The 22,146-nt window shown below is 51.8% G+C and overlaps 1 protein-coding gene across 2 annotated transcripts in view; it reads left to right on the top strand.

Moving 5' to 3' along the window:
- Nucleotides 1-22,146, top strand: part of SH3PXD2B (SH3 and PX domains 2B) — a 72,485-nt gene that overhangs the window by 44,667 nt on the left and 5,672 nt on the right. Inside the window, exons 5-9 of one of the 2 annotated variants that reach the window (XM_035559564.2) lie at nucleotides 2,685-2,776; nucleotides 12,850-12,875; nucleotides 13,300-13,335; nucleotides 18,989-19,123; nucleotides 20,604-20,708. In XM_035559564.2, coding sequence (XP_035415457.1) covers nucleotides 2,685-2,776; nucleotides 12,850-12,875; nucleotides 13,300-13,335; nucleotides 18,989-19,123; nucleotides 20,604-20,708 — 394 coding nt within the window. The remainder of the gene's footprint in view (nucleotides 1-2,684; nucleotides 2,777-12,849; nucleotides 12,876-13,299; nucleotides 13,336-18,988; nucleotides 19,124-20,603; nucleotides 20,709-22,146) is intronic. The other variant, XM_035559565.2, reaches the window with a different exon arrangement.

Here is a 22,146-nt window from a genome sequence, read left to right as displayed (position 1 = left end):
CCTTTCACCAGGAATGCTGAAACAATTTCATCCATACTCTTCAAGAATACAAGACTGTGCTAAAGTGTAAAGCAAGTTATGATGTCAGGGCAGACATTTTTGTTGTTGTTGCTGAGTTTTTTGTTAGTATTTTGTTTTTCCCCATTAAAAAAAATGTAAATTCCCCATTTACACAAAATACACCACGTCTCATCATGTCAAAGAATTACATTTGCAGCAGCCATGAAATGGTCTGGAGGCAGGACTGGTACTACTGGAATCCATTATACATGCAGTTGGAAACATATACACAGACTGCAAAATCTGGTGGAGAAAACGGGGAAACAGTGAGTTTTTTGTTATGTTCCTTAGGTGCAGGAGGTGTAGCAGTGACCATGGCCTGGGACTTTGCATGGCAGGAGGGACTGTGGGTGTGTGGCCTCAGCCAGACCTAGGGAAGGGTTGTTGTGGCTGCAGGAACAAATACAAGGGTAAAGATAAATTAGTGAACGCATCTTGACAGCTCTGCAGTGGGGCTGTGGGTGAAAACTGTGGAGGGCCAGGACAGCAGATGACAGCCAAGTGATGGAGATGTGGTGCAGGGTGTACTTAGACCTGTGAGCTCCAAATGGAGCAGCACCAGGGAAGCTGACGGTGCAAATAACTTGGCTCCAGCCAGCAGTGATCAGCCCCTTGTCTTCCGAGTCACTAAAATGTGCCAGCTCCACACAGACACAGCCATAAATTTAATTTTTGAGAAGAAAACGTCCCTAAATGATGAGATGCTGCAGCTGTCTGTTTCAGAATGATGCCACTAATGGCATAAAATATAATGAATCCATTTGACTTAACAACTGGAACATAATGGCTGATGGTATATGACCCACTTAGAGAGCTGCTGTCTCCTCCCCCCGTTAATGCATTTCCAAGTAATAACACGCACACTGGGCCTGGCCTTCCCGATGCTGCTGCTTAGCTGAAAAGCTGCTGCTGAGCTCCAAGGTGGGTGTGGGACTGAAGAGCTGCGGAGACGTGGGATGAGCAAGGAGTCAGTGGGAGCAGAGACATCTCCTCCAGGGCACGTAGCGCTGCAGGGCTGAGACGTGGGGTCCCATCCTGCTCTCCCTGCTGTTATCATCAGAGGTGGACGTTGTGTGTGCTCAGAGTGTGGTGGCGCAGAGCAGAAATAAAAAATCTCCCTCAGCCTGCTGAATGAGAATTGAGGGTTAAGCAAGCCTGTTGTGATCAGGTTCCTGCAGAAAACTGCATAGGAATGTTCCTGCTTGCTTGCCATCCCCTGGTGGAGTAAAGGAGGTGTCTTCGTTCTCTGGGAGAGCCCTGGAAAGGTGGGTGAGATTTGGGCTGGAAGCAGGTGAGGGGAGCTATAAAGGAGGGGTCCACTGCTTTCAGAAAGCAACAGAGGTCAGAAGTTTCTTACCATTTTTTCCAGTTTATTCTCTGTACTCTGCACTTGTTGGTGTTTCCCCTGAAGTGGGCTCTGCCTTCATTGTATATAGGGGCTTTTGAGAAGCTGTTAGTGGGGTGTGGATGGAGGAGTTGCAATGCTGCAACATTCAAGCCCAACAGGACTGGGTGAACCTCTAAAAAAAAAAATCCCTGCTAGAGAATAATCCATTCTCACACCCTGGAAAATGGATTTTGATGCAATAAGGTGGGTTTGTCCAATAAATGACCACAGTGACTTAATGTGGTTCTAACACCGTGGTCTGAAGCCGTGTGCAGACAGCCCTTGCCAGTTCACTCCTTTGGACGTCAGAGCCAGAGGTGGGACAGACATCACGCTATTCATGTCCCTGTTTTTGTGTTCGTGGCCACAACTGCTGTAGTCCACGGCCAGCTGGGCTTCAGGGTGGCCTGCTTGACTCAGCCACAGCTGCACCAACTGAGTCAGCGCTGGTTGGGCTTCCTGCAAGACGTCCTGAAAAATGAGCTGCGGGTCTTGCCTTCTGTGCTCCCAGCGCAAGATGTTTTCTGTGACCGTTCCCTGCTATCAGAGGATGTGTATCCCTTCTCCAGGCTGCAGAAGGGAAGTTGTGCAAATCATGGGATGCTTGGTGTTGGGGAGTGCTACCCGTGTGGGGATGGCATCCATGCAAAGCTCGGTCTTTGGATAGCCTTTCCCTGCACACAAAATCCACAGAGTGAGTGCTTTTCTCTCTCCTGTGTCTCTCACATGATCTTGTTTGCAGCAGGGCTGTGATTAGTGGTCTGACTGTCTGCTGTGCTGGCAGGGAATGACCGTGTGCTGAATGGCTGGAAGGGCTTTTGGGGCCCAGCAATTAGTTCAGTATGGAGCCACATCTGATCTTGTGGTAACCCCAGGGCTTTGCAGATGTGGCTTTGTCTCTGATACAGAAAGGAGTGGAGATTCAGATTGCCCGCACTCCTTTCATGAGACTGCTGTGACAGCAAATGGAGGGTGGGGGAATTATATAGAAAATTGGTCAAACATCTGCTCCAGGTTGGGAAGCAGGGCTGCAGCATTGCTCCCTGACTTCAGATCTTCAGTTGCATGTCAGTTTTACTTTTTGCAGTTGCCATCACCCACGGCCCTATTCCTTCAAGCAAGCAGGGACCAACAAGGTGCTCTGCAATGCCATAACCTGGTCTCCTGTTCTCTGATGCTCCTTGCTCAGTCTTGATGGCAGTGCTTCATATCACCCATGTCTCTGTTTCACCTGCAGGCCCTGATCCAGCTGCCTCCCTACATCTCGCAGTGTGAGGAGGTTCTGCAGTTCTTTGAGACCCGACCCGACGACCTGACTCCCCCCAAAGAGTAAGTTGGGTGGGTGGCTGCTGCCACTGGGGTGGTGTTGAAACACACTGCCTCCAACTTGCCAGCATCCAAGTATTTGACAGGCTTTGATGGTTACCCCAGGAGTCACAGATCTGGAATTTGGATGGTTTCTTGGAGAGGGAATGGGGGCTGCACGGCTTCAGGTGGATACCTCCACCCCCTCGGTCAAGTCCTGGTGTGGCCTTTTCCACCAGGGAAGTGGACGTACTTCTCTGGGACTCCATCAAGTGCTCATTTCCCCCCAAGCCAGCCAGACACAGTGCCACTTTCTGTTCAATGAAATGCTCGTTTCAGAAACATGGTCAGGCTGAAAAGCCTCATTTCATACGGCAGCAACCAGGCTGGGACTGCGCGTCCTCTGCCTCGTTTGAAGGCTCTTTCCCTTAGTAATGTCTGTGAGCCCCATCCTTAACCACTCCTGACTTTTTCCATGCAAAACAAGGAATGTTTGCAAGGAATCTCGCGTGCCTTACGCAACTCTGTGTGGTTATAAGTCTTGTGACTGTGAGCTACTTTGGCCAGGAGCCACCCATCTCTTACTAATCACAAGCAGCATAAGTCTGAGCAGCCGCCTCCATCTCCTGCTATGCAGCTCGCTCTTTATGCTGCATGTGACACTATGTGCAGCTCTACCAAAGGTTGAGCAACGGAGGAGGCTTGATTAATTGTGCAAGGAAAGGCAATAAATTGATTTGACATCATTCTCTATTGGAAGGGTGCGGAGGTAGATAAGGGATTTTGTTTTTCTCCTCTGAGCAGGAGCATGGAGTCTTGCAGGTCTCCAGCTAGGTGTTATGCTTGTGTGGATTCTGTCTTCTCCATGGGTTTTACATTTTATTTGTTTGTTCACTTTAATTTCCCCTTCCCCCATCCCTGCTTTCCTCCTTTGGCTTCTGTTTCTAGTACTTGGCCTGTCGTCATTCCTTCTGCAGCTCACAGTCACTTGATGAGATTGGTCTGAGGGCCCCGCAGCCCATTAACTAATTGCGTGCTGTCAGCTGCTGCTCTCATCCATCCTGCCCCGCTATTGCTCACCACTTAATCTGCCAACCTGGTGGTCGTCCCTCAGCAAAGCTGGCAGTTCAGGGGCAAGCAAGAGACGGAAGAACAAGACAAGCTTGCAAAGACACTGAGTGAGGGTTTATCATAGGGGTTAACAGCCCCTGAGGCTGTTTCAGGGCACGGGGAGCTCTCTGTGTGTGTCTGACCCCTGCATGAGAAGACGATGAGCTGCTCTGCAAAGGGAGTCACCTACTGGAGCTGGCTCTAGCTGGGGCACCAGCACGCATAGGAAATTGAAGGGCAGCTTCAGTCTTGCACCCACTCTTCCAGCCTTTCCTTTTGCCTCACAGACTGAGCCAGATGCTGGCCTGAAATCAGGTGTGGTGGGGCCGTGGCCTTGACAAGGAGCACACTCAGGAGTGGAGACCTTCAGGTGCTGAGCATCAGCTCAAAGTGGTGCAGCTGTCTGCACTCAGCTATGTTTGCTGCTCCTGGCTACCTGGCCAAGCAGCAATCAGTGCTATGTCCTGCTCATCATCTCTCTGCTTTGTGTCCCACAGAACTAACCAGAGGTAAAGTGTGGGGCACCAGCCCGAAATATAATCCAAAGCATGTGCTTATGTCACAAGATCCAACCTTGGATACATCCTGCGGTGTCCTGCAGGACAGCTCTTGGGTGCAAAACTGCACTCGGTGCAAAACTGCTGTGTGTTTGACTTTTGGAGTGCTGGCAGATGAGTGGGTGAGGCACCACTGAATCTGGTGGTGGGCTGCGCTGCCTCCCCCTGCCTGCTGCTCTCCTGAGAGGAGAGTTTGCAGCACGCAGAAGGACTTAGCGGGTGACTCTTGTCCATTCGCCTCCAGCAGCAAAATGCTACAGCATCTCAAGGACGTCTCTGTTGTGTTTCATATCCCCGCCTGAATGCCGAAGGGGTATTTATTAGCTACAATTCAAAATGCTAATTAATAAAAGTCCTTGACTCTCTCCTCTGGAGAGATTGGTGGGAGCCCTTTCCCGAGCCCTGAGCGTTGGCACGCGGCCAGCCTACCACTAACGATATGAGAGCTGTGATAGACGGCTGGGCTGGATCAGACGTGATGGCGTGTCTGGGGTTTGGCCGGATGTCATCATTCATGAGGCAGATAAATACTTTTCTCCGGGAACTTGAAAGGGAGCCAGGCCATGAGCGGAGTATTTAAAAAAAAAAAATAAACATTTTTTATGCTGGGTGGCTGGAAGGTGGGAATGAGGGAGGAAAAAAGGGCTGGTCAGCATGCTCTGTGCCAAGCCAAGCAGCTGCTCTCATGGCACCATGGCCAGGAGCCTTCCTGCTCCATGTCCCCTGTCATTTGTCTTCCCTGGCTGATGCCCCAGGGCTTGTCCTGGGTCACAGCACGGAGCAGGGGCTGTTGGTGATAGGGACGTGCCCTTGGGTGCTCTGGATGTGCCCTCTGCTTTCCTTTTCCTGGGTTACGCAGAGAGGATCCACCCATCTCGCAGTGTGCTGGGATGTGCAGCCACTTTCAAGAGCTGCAGCTGACTGCAGACTGTAGAGCTCTGTTTGACTGCAAAGGGTGAATTTAGTTCTTGGATCTGGCAGCGTTTGGGAATGGAAAGAGGAGGCAGGACAGCCCATGCATCTATCCCTGGGTGCCTCCCGTTTCTGTTTTCCCCAGTGCTGGAGCTCTTCCTGGACTGATCCAGGCTTTGTGCTTTCCTGCAGTGCAAAGTTCCCTTTGGTGTCTGTTCGATGCTGTTGGGAGCACCAACAGAAACAAATCTTAGTCTCTCACTCACTCTACAACCCCCCAGCCCTGCTGCTGACATGTTCAAAGAAAGAATGAGGAGAAGGGGACTGAATGGAGAGGGAAAGAGACAAATGCATCCTTTTTCCCCCATTGCTTCCAGTTGGGCAGTGGATCAGAGCCCAAAGCAGAGCTGAGACAAGGAGTCTCCAGCAGCTGGGGGGTGGAAGAGGGAGGTGAAGCCCTCGCTCCATCCCCTCCGCACACACATGCCAACTTTCCAGCGTCCTCTTGCCCACAGGGACCACTTCAAACAGGGGAGCGGATTGAGGCTGTGGTGTTTCCACTGGCAGAGATGCCTGGTGGCTTTTGTGACGTGGATCCCTGTCCAGCAGTCTGTGGACGGGATAATTCAATCCCTTCCACCTCAGAGAGCTGCCCAGTGGTGGGTAGGAGTGGGCTTGTAATCTGGATGGATTGATTAAATTTGGGAAGAAGTGGGTCTGCAGGGATGGAATGGAGGTGGGGGAACAGAAGTAGTTATGGAAAGAGAAATCATCCAGAAACTTAGCTGTCAGTGGGGCTGTGGGGGTTTTTCTCCTGGTGTTGGATGAAAGCCTTTTGAAAACTGTAGTTTCAAAGGAGAGGAATCATCAAATTCCTGCTCACCACATATCTCAGCAGGTCTGACCAGCAGCAGGATGCCTGGCTGTTGAGGTGGGAAGTTGCCATGTGTACCCCCTCACCCCTCAGCCACCCGTTTTCAGTTTAAAGCAGTCATTTAACCACAGCACAGAGCTGCTGGAATAAGGCTGGGGAAGTCTGAGCTGCTGGGCACAAAGCCACTGCTGAGTCAAGGCATTTAGCTGCTCGCGCTCCTCGCCAGCTGAATTTCTGCTCTGCCACGTGCAGGAGCCCAGGTTAACTCTGTAGTGAAGCAAGGTCCTGAGGCGTCCTTTAGTAATTTTTGGTGCTGTGCAGTTGAGGAGCACTGGGGAAGAAGCCATCATCTGCTGCCCAAGGGCTGAGGAGCTACACAGGAGGTAACCTCATCATGAGAGGCATCTTTCATTAAAGGCTGCTTTCTTTTTTGTAGCTGGGCATCCTGTCTTGTCTTGAAAGACAATAGAAGTTGTTTTGAACCTTTCAGCGTACAAAGCCAATTCCTTTTTATTTTCCCTCCAGTGGGAGCACGGGCACCTGTAGAGCAAATTTATTGTCTGTTACTGTGCTTGAAAGATGTCCTCATGCACTCTGCATTCACAGTTTGAAAGCTACTGGCTTCAGGAGATATCAATGTTGTCTCTAAAATATGTAAATTCCTCTTGTCCTTCTTTCAGACAGTTTTTCCCTTAGGTTCTAGGTGTGCCCAAGCGCAGTGAGTCTCCTGGAAAGGGAGGACAGGGCTGTATGTCCGACACATGCCCCTTGGCAGCCCCCACAGCATGCCGAGACTTAGTGCAGGGTTGGTGTGGAGACCAGTGTCAGCACCCCACTCTTTAAAGGCCTTTTAGTAGGGGATCATGACCTCTGCACAAACAGATGGCAGTGGAGGTAGAGTCTGTGTCTCACCGTGGGGCTGCCCTTGTGCCGGTCCTGCCTTTGGAGACCCCCAGCTGGGAGTTTTGCTGGGGAGCTTCAGCTTCTGCTCCCCCGTGCTTGCTGAGGCTGCTCGGCTTTCCCAGCCCCTACCACCCCAATGCGTGCACTGGGAGCAGAGCCCTGCGCCTGCTAGCTGGGCTGCATGGTGGTGGGAGCCGCAGGAACACCACGTCTGACTTGCCTGGTCTGCAGATGAACGAGAAACCTCCTCCTGCTGAGCAAACAGCCTCCAGGAAACGCATTGTGCACATCGTTTTGGCTGCTGCTTCCCAGTTGAGCCGATCTGCAAAGCTGCTTGCTCGAAGCGAGACCTGGTGGCTTTTTCTGTCTCTGTCTTAGCCGGCAGCTGCTGAGCGTCCTGAGAGCAGTGGGGCCGCAGGCTCGTGCTCAGCTCTGGAAGGTTGCCTCTTGGGCTGGGTTGTGTCCCCTCTCCTGGCAGGAAGGCAGCCCGGACAGGCAGCTGCTGTCCCTTCTGCCTTGATTTGCTACCCCACAGGAGTGGGTCCCTGCCCAAGCTTCCCAGCCCTCCTGGGTCCCTGCTCAGTGGCAGCAGCTTCTACTGCCACAGTGTACATCTATACACACCAAAGATGTTGTAAACAGAGAGAAAAAGCAAAAACAAGCTGCATTTTGATTCTGGTGGTGTCTTCTGGCTCTGTCACCGAGCTCCAGGCAAGCCTCCCTGAGGATTTTCACCCAAGGCACTGACCTGTGCTTCAGTTGTGCCTGCCTGGGAGTCTGCTTGGCACTCAGGGACAGGATCCTTTCACGGGGCCTGGAGCCCACCTGGAGCTCTCTGTTCCCATGGGGCTTCAGCAAAATGTCCCCATCGGTTTGGCTGCCTTGTGTGGCTACAGCTTTGCAGTTCCTCGGGGCAAACACTCAGGGCAAATTCCAGTTGTAGCAGGGCCACTAACAGCAGCCAAAGTCCAGGGCAACTCTTAGAAATCATTTTCTTCTTTCCCTAATGGACGTGCAGGCCCCATCTGAGCTCACAGCCCCAGCTTGCATTCCTGCTGTTTCTCCCAAACAGCCCTTGGCTACAGAGAGAGGATTTGGGAGTGTTTCAAGGGCAGTCCAGCTCTGCTGCTGGGGATGGTTTTCATTGCTGGGGTGGAGGACCAGGGGAGGTGCATGGTGATGAGCTGGGGCATGACCAGAGGAGGAGAGCGTGTTGTGCCTGCAGCGAACCTCAGCAGCCCTTCGTGCTTCTATTAACACCGAGGTTCTGGTGCTGGGCAGTCGAGTGGAGTGGCGATGGCGCTCACAGTAATGGATCGCTTCCTGCACCCAGACTGACGGGGACACCAGGCTGTCACCAGCTCCAATAAATCAGCAAAGGGATTGCTGGGCCAAAATGAGACTCAAGATGGCTGTGATCAGCTTGTGCCAGCTTGTCTCCATACGTGTGATTGAGAGGTCCTGCGTAGGGCCGCTGTGCCAGCAGCCTTGGCGGGTGAAAGATTTGTGTTATGTCCAAAGCACCAGGAGACGATGCTAGACTGAAGTGTGTTTCCACCAGTATAACAGGGGGCAAATCTGGTCCTCTCCCTTATTTCCATAAACGTGAGCAGACTCATAACCAGTGTCTCCCTGAAGCAAGTCTCTTTCCTTCCTGCTTCTCCGTAGCTTTTCATGAGCTTACCTTTCCTTGTAGCTGAGCTGTGCCAGGAGCAAAAGTTTTCTTTGTAACCCTTGTGTGGTGTTTGGGGGGCGATAGGGGCTTCAAATCCTGGGCCAGGTGATGGGGATTTAATAGAAAATGGGGAAACTCAGGTCCCTGCTGCAGGATGGAGTGGCTGCCCCATGTAGGAAGCCATTCCAGTCACTTTTGCCAGTAAGCTAGAGCTCCCTGAGTTGATGGATGATGACTTGGGTAAGGAGGCTTGTTGGCTTGTGGCTTTTGAGCCATGTCCTGCTATCCAGACAAATTACAGCTTGTATAATGAATTGTTTGTTTTGCAGTTCTGCTGATGCCTACGTGCAGATTCACCAGGAGCTCAGGCTAGAACCAAAATAGTGGTCTCCCTCCCTCACGGCTGAGAGCTGTCTTTCCTAGATGATAATAGAAAGAAATATTAACAGGGTTGAAACATGATTTGCTCCAGCGTAAGCTCCTTGCATGGAGAGAGCACTTGGTTTTCTGTGCTAACAGGGCACAGGGCAGCCTTCTGAGCCCAAAGGTTTGGCTCAGATAGCTCTCCAGTAGTTAAATACAGGACTGGCACAGGCACTGCGGTTTGGGTGACAGGGGCCCTTTCAGTCCTTTGGGAGCATTTGCTAAACATCAGTTCTCTTAAACAGGAGCCCTGCTGTACCCCAGTTCTCTCTCTGTCTTGCTCGCATAAACCTTGCTAAGGCTTCTAACATCTCCACGCTTGCTGAGTGCTTCCAAGCAGAACGTCCTCCTGATAGCTATTTTGATGACATTGCTGTATTATGGAAGGATATTTTATTTTCCTTTTTTTTTTTTTTTTTTTTTTTTCTTTACAAGAGCTAGACTTTTCTGTGGGGAATGTTTTCTTGGAATGGTGACTTCAGACCCATCTCATCCCGATTGTGGGTCCTGCGTGGATGGCATTGCAGCCGCTGGAGTTGCCATACTCATGTTTGTGCTCTGCTGTCCCTCTCCCTCTCTGTGCCCTGGCTGGGGCAGTGGGTGGTGCTGAGGTCTGTGAGCGCTGTGCCATGCCGGAGCCTTCCTCCCAGGACCCTCCCATGGGATCTTCCTCCCCCAAGCCCCACTGCACAGCCACTGCAGAGCTACCTCTGCAGCACCACCACCTGCCTAGCTCAGCAGCCACCAAACCCGAGTGCTTGCTTAAAGTCAAGCAAGCTTGTAGAAGCTCCTCTCTAGACACCGTCCTAGCCTTCAGGGCTTTCCTGGTTTTATAATTAGCATTTCTTGTCTGAATTGTGACCCTGTAAGCCTGCGAAAACTCTCAGCATCCACAACATCCTGCAGTAAGGAGGTTAACAGCTTAATACATATAATTGAAGAACAGCCTGCTTCTGTTTGTTTTAAAGAGTTTTAAGTGAGATTCCTGTTACATGGGAACCTTTGCCTTCAGTGTTCGTGACAAAGGACTGGGAAAGTCCTGGGAAGTGGCTGGAGAGCCATTGCTGGGTTTTAGCTCTCGGGGAGCTCTGTAGAGGCACGTTGTCATCACTATGTGCTGGTGCCTTGTAGTCGTGCTGCGTGGTTCATCTGCACAGCACAACTGCTGTGAGGGAGAGAGTTAAATGAGTTTCCCAGTGGCAGGCAGTGGCCTTTCCTCCTCCTCTGCCTGAGCCACCGGTTTCCAGGAGGCTGTGCATGCAGGCTATGCTGCGTGCCTTTCTCTGGTCCGTGGGGACCGGCGGAGGAGGAGGAGATGCTGCTGGGAGTCTGTTGCTGCTTCCTGTCTTGTCTGAGCTCCTGTCCCCTCTGAGGTGGTGGGCCGGGGCTGCTGGTCTTCAGACCTGCGGCTCTCTGCATCCGTGCCAGAAACAACCCAGCAGCAAAGTGAAATTGCAGCTCCTTCCTTGCCCCCTCACCCAGACGGAGCAGGCAGCGAAAGGAAGCAGGGGGATGAGTTACAGTAAGAAGTTTAGCAGATGGCAGGGGAAATGCAGCAGCTCTCTCCATCAGGGTGATGCAGTGCCCGCCTGCCATCTCCTGCATGCCTGCCAGGCCTCCCTTCTCCTCCCTGCCCTGCAGCAGCCTGTGGTGGGGCTCGGATTTAGCTCTGCGCTTTGGTCTCTGCTTAGAAATGTATTAGAGATGCACTGTCCCAAAGATTCCTCCTTGGTGTCTGCATCAGGGACATGGTGTTCAGGTCTTCACATGGTTCTGTGCTCTCTGAACTTAACAGATAGGCACAACACTGCATTTGTTTCTGCTCCGTCTTTGCTGCATTTAATTTAATTTTATTGATGGCTCAGTGGGCAAGTTCCAGAGGTTTCAGATGCAAAGGGAAAGGGGGAGCAGGGGGACAGGGAGGATAAAGCATTGCTAGCAGAAGAGGTTAACTCCTCAGTGCCCACCTAAGGCCAAAGAAGAGGCTGTGGGGGTTACTAGTGGGACTAGGCTAGGACACAGGATTTGGGATACAGGGCTGGAGGGCTGAGCTTCCTCACTGGGACTTCTGGGCATCAGCAGTGGGCAATGCCAGGCTGTCCGATAGCTCCTGTGCCCTCCTCTTCATTTGGGATCAGGACTGTGAATGCCCATGCTACATCCCCTCAGCCAGGGAGGTCTGAATGTGTTTCTCAGGGCCTTGCACAGGAGGGGTTAAAAAGCAGATATTTGCTGTATCAGTTTGGTGCTTTCCTGTGTCCCTGGCTCCCTTCTTGTCCCATCCTGCAGGTCAGGGAATGGTTTTGTGTGGGTCCCCCCGGAACAGTAGGAGCAGTGCTGCCTGGGCCGAGCATACAGGGAATGCACGGCCTGGATCTGCAGGCAGGCTCTGAAGGCCGCCGAGTCCCTGCATCACCCCGTCGCTCTGGCGGAATAAAACATCTGCAGTAATTATGGTCTGAAAATGCAGATAAGCTTGAAAGAGAACAAAGCGTAGCCCAGCTTTGGCTGGCTTTCTTGCTGAGCATGGAGGGATTTCTCTGCTCGGCCTGAAAGGGACAGGGAAAGGTTGTTTTGCCAGTGGATCTCATAAGCAGAGGAAGGGGCTCCTAGGCTCTACCTGGGCTGGTCCAGCTGCCTTTCCAAGCAGTGGTCAAGCAGCTCACAGCTAGAGGAATTATAGGTTATCATCACCCCATACTACAGCAACATTTCAGGGCCACAGTGGCGATTTGTGTGAAAGTGTTGAGAGCTCTTTTGTAGCAAGACAGACCACTGCGGTTGGAGCTGGGGACGGTGCTGGTGCATTTGTTTGGATTTCACCCTGGTTTGGTAATTTGGTTTATTATCTGTGATTTTTTTGAGGCTTGTCTCAGCCCATGCGTTCTTGGGTTTGTTTGTTTTTTAATCATGCCCTGGGTTTAAGGCTATTCAGCAACCATGTTTCTTAGCAGCATTCAAATAAGAGAAGGGACTCAGGACCTCTGGTTTCTAACCCATCTTGTCATCCGTGTGGCCATTGCTGTTCATAATGAGAGGACTTGTGCTGGAGCTACCTCATTGCCTCCTCATAACTGCCAGTAGCTCCTGCTTGTGTTCATCCTCTCTACACCATTTTAGCGAGTTGTTTTCTTTTCGGGCATAAATCGTTGCCCCTTCCCCAGCCACTCCCCATCCTTGTCCCCAAGAAGGGTGCAGGACATGGAGCAACTTCAGTGTTTCCCTCATTGTCTTCAAAGTGGTGTCCACTTCTGTGGGAGCTGTGGTCTGTGCTGAGAGCAGTTTTGGGGGTTTGGGTTTCCCCTGCACCTGACTCTGCTGCCAGATTGTCCCAGCCCTCCTCCTTTTCCAAGTGACACGATGGGAGTTGTGGCTGTCAGAGCAAGCCGCTGAGGAGTCCAGGCCAGCAACCCTCATCTTGGGAAAGACAAAAGCATTAAATTACTCAAAAAGAGGTGGGGAGACAGCCTGTTTGCACAGCTGGTTGTGCCCCACATTGGCCACGGGGACATTAGCTGGTGTGAGGGAGGTCAGCTGCACCGCCAAGGCCAGCTCTGCTGTGTTTTCCTGCATGTTTTTTTCCTGTGGCCAGCAACCCAGCCGTCCCCATCCCTCTGCTGACGCTCTTCCTTCTCTTTTTCAGGGAGCCCATTGGAAAGAAGAGGTCTGGTAAGCACTCCTCCTCTCCTCCCATTTCACCACCTCCTCCTTTCACTTGCAGCCTTGGTCTCCTGTCACGGGGTGCGGGGGCCTGGCCCCATGACAAGCACCGCTGCCAACCCCTGCTGTGCTCCCCTGCGGGGCACGGGGTTCCTGACACAGCATGTCCCCTCCAAGTCCCAGCCCCATGTCCCTCTGCTCCCCCAAGGAAGGGACAGGGCTGAGGACAGCAGGGGCTGGGGCTCCTCGCTGCCCCTGGGCCCGCAGGCGTCCCAGGGAGGAACGGGGCTGACGGACGCCTACAGCTCCGCATGCTACACCAACCGCCCCGTTCGCTCGTGCATCGAGTCGTTCCCACCACTGCTGCCACCCCCGTGGTCGTGTCCCTCCTCTCCTCACGCCTTGTCTCCCATCGTTTTTGTTCCTCCATCAGGGTTTATCCAGAGAACGGCCTCTTTCCTGCAGAGAGGTAGTAACAGCCGCGCGCTACCTGGGCCTTGCTCTCGCTTCGCCTTTCGCCGGGGGACACCTGCTCTTTCTGGGTGGGCAAGCCCCTTGCAAAAAGCTGTCACGTCCCCCGTAGCTTTCTGTGGTGCCTGGTGGACACGGGGCAGCAGCAGCCAGGAGGTGCAGTGGGAGCGGGACAGGCGCTTGGCTGCAGGCCCAAGGTTTCTGGCCTGGGAGTTGACACTGCCATAAGCTGTGTGAGCAAATTTACCTGTAGATGTGTGGGTTCCTCCCTAAGGAGAGAGGAAAGGTATAGGAGAGACTCAAAGACCTAATTCCACTTTCTTTTCTGTTGGAGCTGAAGGGCATCCCTCCTTCAAGAACGGCTGATGTCCCAGTCTCTTATCTTGGACTAGCGGTAGGATGTGTATGAAAAACTCACGTATTGTCTGCTTGAACAGTGGCTCTTGGTTTTATTCCATTCTCATGGGCAGGTCATAACTGAGTGGTCTCCTGGTAAACTATCAGGGGTTTACCGATATGGTTAAAACCTTTGGAAAACATGCTCTCGTCAAACTCTGACAGCCGCAAGGTATGTCTGTCAAAGCTCGACTTTGGGAAGGTAGTTTTATAGCTCTCATTAGCCATTTGCAATCACAGACTGGATTTTTTTACTGGCTTTCTCATGCTGAAGTGGTGGGTCTTCCACTGGCTTTGTCTGAGGAGATGTGCTGAAGGTTTTGCTTCAAGCTGAGTTATTGCTTTCAGTACAAACCCATGTGGAGGCAGAGAGAAGCATCTGGCTGTGGGTGGGGATGAAAACAGGCTATGTTTTTTTTTTCCTTCTCCTCTCTTCTGATAAAGCAGAGGTAAAATAAAGACACAGAATCCCTTGTCTCAAAATGTCTCTCGTCTGATGGCTCAGTAGGAAGATCTGGTGAGTAGGGAAGGGTATTATGTTTCCCTGTGAGATCAGTGTGTGTTTAGATCACTTTGAACCCAGTCCGCTTACATTAAGCAAGAGAAAAAAAGAGGACCTTTCTAGGGTTGAGGAGAAGAGAAAGATCTGAGTTATGCAGCAGAAATTTTCTTTGAGGGCAGAATTTAATTCAAGGATGCTGGCTGTTGGAGAAGCAGATTTTTTTCTCCTGTTTGTGCACACAGCTTCATTCTGCCTTCCCACTTCACATAGACCCATTAGCAAAGCAGGTTTATGGGCAGCTCCACCTTGCCTCTTGCCCCCAGCCCTGTAGGCATGGCAGGGTTATGTGTGACACAGTGATGTTGTGAGGTCAAAGAGAAAATGCTCTTTGGGATGCTGCTTGCTTGCCACCATTGTGAGGGAGAGAAGAGGGAGATTTGGGGTAACTTCCCAGCCAGAGCCCTGTTCTGGCAGGACAGGATGGGATGTTTAGACCGTGGCACTGTACTCCCCTTGTTTGGCCATGGCATATGTGCAGTAGCCATCAGGGAGAGGTGTTTGTGTAACACTACAAAGGGCTGATGCTTTGTGCCAGACATGCTTAGAGACTCCTCTCACCATCTTGCATTTTCTGGCAAAAAGAAACCAAATTTGGCTCTGCTGCTGTCACATGGAGCCCTGTCTACCTTGAGGAAGCCCCTGATTCTTCATCAGTAGCTCAAGCCAGGGCTGCTTTGAGCGCAGAACAGCATGGCACAAAAAAGGCTCTTTTAATATGAGATCTCCCTGAGGAGGGGGCATCCAACAGCTGCTGACAAACAAAAGCAACTGGAATTGTCTCCCAGTCACTTATTTCTTCAGCACCCCCGGAGCGGGGGTGAGCTGCTCTTTAGGGTAGCACTGGAAAGAACAAACGCTCCTGAGCGCCTGGCAGCAGCGAGCCCTGTTTTCTAATGGGCTGTAACCGAGCACTGGGATGCAAAGTGGGTTGCAGTGGTACCTACAGCCTTCCTCGGTGACCAAGAGGCTCAAGGGACAAATGTTTGGTGTTGTGAGGAGGCCCAGAGGCAGGGACTTGCACGGTGTGAGCTGGTGGGCAATATTTGCCGTTATTCATTATTGCCCATGCTCTGGGACTCTGAAGCCCAACTTGGCCACTGGTTTAGGTACGTCTAAAAGTAATCATCGTAATCAGTCCCCAGTACTGTTTCAAACATTTCTATTTGTTCCTCCTTTTTGAGTTCTACAGAAAGCAGATGGAGATTCATGGGTTTGTTGTGGCACTAATGTAGTGCAGAGGAGCCTGAAACTCTCAGCAGTTTTTATTTGGGTGGAACTGCCCTAGGAGGCTGGCAGAAGAGCTCCCATATCCCCCTGCTAGTTTTATTTTAGATGCTTTCTTGCATGGCTTCATTCCTTTTGCTGTGCTGTGCAATGTTCCCGCAGTGGCATAGAGACCCCAAACCACAGTGTTTGGTCTAATAAGGGACAGCGAAAGCACAGCTCTTCTCCTACAGAAGCGATAGGAGGGCCATTCTGAAACTCCACTGGTGAATGCTATTTACATGTGATTATTTCCTAGTTCAGGAAGAACCCCTGGAGGGACGAGAGGGATTGCAGTGCTGATCTTCGCATGCTCGTCAGGTCTGGGAGAAGAGGGGCTGGCCTGAGAGCACTGGGTCTGATCAGCACAGACCAGAGAACAAAGAAAGTTTATCCAAAGCGTGACATTTTTGGAAAGTGCAGTAGGCAAGGGCTTGAGTGTATAGCAAGGACAGGCATTTAAAAACAAATACCCAAATACCTGTGCCCCCACTTTTATTTCAGTCCTGAGCTCTTTGCTTCTCTCTGAAGGCATCAGTGTCCATACCATTAAGAGAGTCCTCACTTTTGGCACTGATATTGCAAAGGCAGAAATTGGAAACATGAAATCTTGGAGCAACCCTGTATCTGAGATTTCCTACCTGTTTTTGTACACCTCACTGCTTTGGGTGAGTGCATCTCCTCTGCGGCTCTCCGGCATCTATAGCCAGCGTCTGTTCTGCAAGTCCAAGGACCGCAGTGGTCTCTTGGCTCAATGCACATCCCTTCTCTAGGCCACCTTTGTGTCAGTCTCAAAAATATTCAGGCGATACAAGCTTTGTGCTCCTAGCTACTGTTGTTCTGCACAACTCCTCTCCTGTGGGCTCTGTACTGTGCTAATCCTTCCTCCCCTCCCCAGCTACAGAGCTTTAGGTACTATTTTAGATGATTAAGTTTATGCCATTGCTATTCTTAAGAGACCAAGTCTGCCCATAAATAGGATGTTTTATTGTAACTTGACCATGTATTTTTGTGGTTGGGGATGATTATGCCAGGTGAAAGGACTCCTGAAATTAACTCCTACCTCTTCCTCCAAGCTTAGTTTACCACTTCTGTTGCTGGTTTAATAGGTACATTGGAGGCTCCAGAATTGCCTGGTGAAACTACAAATAGCCTCACGGCATTGTGTGTAATTACAGCTAGGGAGGCAGAAAGGAGAGCACAGCTCTCTTCCTGTAGCTGTTATTCTGCTCTCAGGGGCTGGGTAAATCCTCTGATCACTTTAAGCACAAACCTTTAATTGAGCTAGTAGAACAGATAGTCCCCAATTTCCTAGCATCCTCCATTCACTTTAAAGGGCTATTTTTAGTTTTGTCTGGTGCCCCACCTCTGGGTTATGGCTTGGAGGAAGCTTTCATTAGTGGTAACAGATCCTCTGCACTTGGCCAGCTCACCTGCAGCTCTGCAGAGAGCTGTTTATGGCAGGATGACATGGACAATTAGCCTCTTCCTCCTTTAAATAAGACTGTCCTGAAAAAGCATTTCAGTTAAATTGTGGTTGTGGTCTTTCTTTCTCAGATCCAGTTTGCGAGGTGGTGACCTCAGGCTTAGGAGAACTTCTCAGTGGGGGAGCAGAGCGTTGCGGCCCTGCTGAAGGACCTGTTGGATCTCGTCCATCTCTGCTCAACCCTCCTGCTCTGGTCACTGCGGGATTGTGCCCTGCAATAGGTTCCCTCGTAGGAAAGTTCTTTTATCAGGCCGAGATCTTTCACATGGCAGGGGAGCCACTGGGTCCTCTTGCAGCATAGCAGTCTGTGGAAATTTCTTCCTGAAGCACAGATGCAATTTCTTTGCTGTGCTTTGCCTTTATATCCCGAGGGACCACCGCTCTCTGTATCATTTCTTTCTCACACCCTTCTGAGACTGGGAGGTAATTGTCCCATGTATCTGCCATGCTTTAGCAGCCAGCGGGCTGGAGCAGATGTGATTTCTGCCTTTGATCCAAAACGTGAGGCCCCCTGCTCAGAGTACATGCACAGCCCCTGGAAGTATGCCTTAACACCCACAATCACTCCTGCTATAATAATTAATACTGTTCTAATTCCAAAGCACTGGGCAAATACTAATTAATTCCTACTGCACCTGGGAGAATTGGGTAATATAAGTCTATCCTCAGCTGGCAGGTTGGGAAGCTGCAAGGCAAAGTGTTGGGCTGGAGGCTACAGCCAAGCCTTGGGGAGGAGGGGAGAAGAGTGCGGGCGTTTCTGACACCTTTTTGCTCCTCGGAGGCTTTTGCAGGCAGCTGGGCAAGTGCTGCCTGTGCTCTGGGTACCCAAGTGCCTTGTGGCTGGTTCAGCGTGAGGCTGAGCCCACGTGAGTGCCCTCCCAGAGGGGCTGGGGAGTCTGGGTTTGGTGCTGAGCACCCCCAGGTCTGCAAAGCCCTGGGTCGCTTCGTGATCTCCCTGCACACAGTGTGACAGCACAGCCCTGCACTTTTGGGAACAGGGGAGTTTTGCTCCATGCATAGAGACAAACTTGGGGCCGTGTTTCTAAAGCAGAATGGATTTGACTTGAAAACTCTATCCCAGTAGTGTCCTGGTAAGAGGCGCCAAGCAAAGGGATCCATATCCAGACCACTCTCCTAAATGAAAACGTGCTTGGAAAAAATAAATCAGCGTCGCCCTGCTGTGCCTGGCTGGTGCCTGCTGGTCCCCTGACAGGGCTGGGGGGGCACTGCTGGCTGTCCCCTCGCCTTAGCCTGCAGTGCCACCTTCAGCCTGGCCAGGCTCGGCACAGCCAGCGCTGCTGCACCAGGCTCCCATGGGCGCATCCAGCCCTCCGTCAGCTGGCAGGCCCCTTCCTGCCTCAGGGAATGCTTTGCTTTCGGAGCACCCTGCCCGTTTGCCCCTCCTGGGGTGTTTCGTCTCAGTGGGTTGCTCTTCTGGCATCAAATTAGGATCTGCTGCAGGAGCTGAGCAGGGTTAGTGGAGCAAGTAGCTGGGACAGCAAACAGCCAGCGAGTCACAAGAAAGGTAGTGATGGCTGGGGGATGCTGCTGTGTCCTACAAATGCCCCTCCGTCTGGGTGGCCAGGCTTTTTAGGACCAGCAAAACTCCCTGCAGGCGGTGTGTGCTGAGCTGGGGTCTGAGCTGCTCTGCGCACTGGTGTCCAGCAGCAGGGAGCAGGATGCTGTGCGCCTGTGGCGGTGGTGGTGTTGCTTGGACAGCTCCGTCTGAGAGCAGGAGCTGGGAGCAAGCGCGAGGTCTCACCTGGCTGTCCCCATCTCACCTGGCTGCTGGTTTGGTCTCTGTCCTCACTCTGCCCAAGCCTCTGGCTCACCTCTCTCACGCTGGGGTCCCCAGGGTGTCCTGGAGCTGCTCGCAGGCCAGCAGGCGCTCGGGAGCCGGGTGCTGACCCCGGCACACGGCTGGGTTCTTGTCCCCCTGTGCAGGAGCTGACTCTGCGTCGGTCGATCCCCTGGTGCTGGAGCAGTATGTCGTGGTGGCGGACTACCAGAAGCAGGAGAGCTCCGAGATCAGCTTGTGCGTGGGCCAGGTGGTGGATATCATTGAGAAGAACGAATCAGGTACAGAGAGTTTGGCTTGGCAGAGGGCTTCGGATCTGCTCCGCGTCTCAGAGCAGCGACAGGAATAGCAATCCTGTATTTGTCAATGTCTTCTTAGTAGGAATTTAAGCAAAACAGCCTCCAGGCAGCTCGCAGGGATGTCCTTGGATGGGCAGCTTAAGTGAGATGTGGAGGAAGCGGCATCAGCCTGTAGGATTTCTGTATGAGCATGGACAAGGCTTAGGGACTCTCTCTAAAGGAAGGGTCTGATTACCTGTTGTGCTGTGCGCCAGGCGCCGTCCATCTTTTACATTCTCATTTTGTGCTTCTTTGTGCTGAAAAATACAGTGGCTGATGAGGGGGACGCTGGGCAGCAGCACCATGTAAAGCCCCCTTTGTGCACTCGCAATTCCTGCCTCCTCCAAAGGAGAACACCATGCAGTACTCGGCCCTGGGGCAGGGGCAGGCAGCCCAGACGTTCGCTTGCTAAAGCTTAAACTTGCTCTTAACCTCTGCAAGGGGAATGTGTTATGTCATAGGTCCGCCTTCTGGAGTTTGTTGAAAAGGGGATTTTATTCCCCAAAGGTAATAGAAGTTGCTTAGGGGGGTTTATAGATAAATCAAGAAAATAGATTTTTAAATTCAGGAAACCCAGTCCCAAGAGGATGAGTTGAACCAGCAGCTATGCTTGAGAATGAGGAAAATAAAAGCAATCTTAAAGCAAGTGAAACCTATTAGCACAGCCAATTCAAAAGGTTTGGCAAATCATTTATTTATGAAATGTCAGCCCTGGTTTTCACTTCCAGGCAGGTAGCTGTTGATTCCCTTCCTGACAATCGTTGTCTTTCTAAATGACTTGCTGGTGAGGCTCTGAAAATAATGCTGGTCTTTATTTTTTCCCCCCTAAAGACACAAATAGCTTGTGCTTTTCATAACTGAGGAGCACGCGTTTATGTTGATTGGACACCCAGGGTGGCTCGGGATTGCTAGCGGCCTCTGTGGAGCTGGCCAGGTTTCCGCTGGGAGAGCTCGTGTTTTAATCCTGCATTTGCTCTTAGCTTTTAAATTTTGCTGTTTTCACAAATGTAAAGAAGGCGAGAGCACAGCAGGAGTCAGTTATCGATTTGCAGACAGTGTATTCATCTCGGCTAATTAGACTGGACTTGCTGACCCATACTGAGAGAAAATGAACCATGAAGGAAAAAAAAAAAAAAAAGAAAGCAAATGAGGTGGCTGGAGTCATTCACTTCTGAGTTGTCCCATTTTTTGTTACCGTGGGGAGGGAGCTGTACATTTGGGTATCGCTCAGCTGCGATTCTCCCTTGCTGCTGTGTGCACTCCCTTTCGGATGGCGCTTGGCTCTGTTGCTTTGGGGTAACCCCAGCCTCCCATGTGGCAGCACGGATGGGACAAAGCCCCCCAGACTCATGGCTTGTCGGGAGGAAGGTGGTTTTTGGCTGGTGGGTGCCCTTGGCTGATCCTCCTGCTGTTTTGTTCCCAGGCTGGTGGTTTGTGAGCACATCAGAGGAGCAAGGCTGGGTGCCAGCGACCTGTCTGGAGGCCCAGGATGGCGTCCAGGATGAGTTCTCAATGCAGCCCGACGAAGGTAAGAGGTGGCTGGAGACAACTGTCCCAGCTTCTTCGTGCTGAGCTATGCTGAGCGGCTTGCAGGGTTGCTTAGCCCTTTCTGGCCTAGGGAAGGGAAAAACTCTGGGGAGGACAAACCCACAAGTGCCACAGTCGTGTCTGCCCGTGATGGTCTGCCCACTCTGCTCCAGTGCTGCACCAGGAGTGGGGCAGTGGGATATTGGCAGTGTAGCTGCTGGCCTTCCTGCTCCCCCAGAGGGGCTGGAGGTACCACCTCTGGGGAACACCCAGTCCTGCCATCGCGACGTCCCCTGTACTCCCAGGGAGGTGGTTTGCCTGTACTGGAGGAGGAGCAAACCTCAGATCCTAGGACAATTCCTGTGTCTTCTGATGTCGTGCAGTGACTCACGCATGAGTTCACATTATGAGAATAGCAAAGCTGCAACCATTGCATACAGTAAATCTGAAACAACCCTGTAGCACGCATCCTTCGCACTGACCGCTGTATGCTCAATGCAGTGCTGTAGTTTGCTCAGTCCTTTTCCTGGGGAGATGGAGGTGGGATGGGGGTTCAAACCAGGGAGGGCCCCCAGAGAGCTCCAGGTGAGTACAGCTCTGTGCCTCTCTCTGCTGTCAACCCTGTTTCCTCTTAGACCCGAAGTGCTGCCTCCTTACGTCCTCTCTTGTCCTTCTCCTGCTTCCCCAACATGCTCTTCCCAGTCCCGTGGAGATATTGGTCTCTGCCCAGGCACGTTGGCCGCCGTCGGACCCTTGGGGACTTGTACACCAATGGATGGGGTCAAGGTGGACTTTGTAGAGACGTGTTCAGCTGCCCTTGTTTTGTGCCTGCAGCCTTGCTGTGTGCATGTTTGTTTGCTTTGCATGGGAGGGACTCTGCTTGTGTCAGTCCTTGGTATGTGCTATAAATGCTCCTCAGCCTTCCATCAGGCCCACTCACGTCCTCCTCTCTTTCCTCTATCAGCCGTTCCTTCTAACTTTTTGAGGCTTGTTTTGGGTACAGAGACTGGAGTCTCTGCTGTCCCCCAACACATTTATGCAAACTTCTTGTAGCTGCTCCCTTAGTCCCTGCTCTCAGCCATGGTCCTGGTGTCGGTGGCTCAGGCAGCACCAAGAGAAGAGCCCACCTGGTTTTGCTGGATGGGACAGGACGTTTGCTGCTTTGACTCATTCGCATGAAGTGGGTGGGGAATCAGGTCTTTTGAGAGCTGTGCTTTTCCAAGAAGGCAAGGGCAAAGGGCTGGGCATCCAGTTTGGGTGTGTTTTTGAGCCCTGGAGGAGTGCATTTTCAGGAACAGTAGCTATTTAGGAGAATAAAGGCAAAAAGCAACTGGAAGGGGAAGCTTGAGTGATGTATGAAAGTGGTTAAAAACCATGGTGGTAGCTGGGATTGGGTTCTTGTTGGAGTCGAGCAGCTTCCTATGCTGTATCCTTGTGAT

Source organism: Cygnus atratus, chromosome 14 (genome assembly GCF_013377495.2).
Source record: "Cygnus atratus isolate AKBS03 ecotype Queensland, Australia chromosome 14, CAtr_DNAZoo_HiC_assembly, whole genome shotgun sequence".
NCBI lineage: Eukaryota > Metazoa > Chordata > Aves > Anseriformes > Anatidae > Cygnus > Cygnus atratus.
This window is presented reverse-complemented; position numbering and strand designations above follow the sequence as displayed.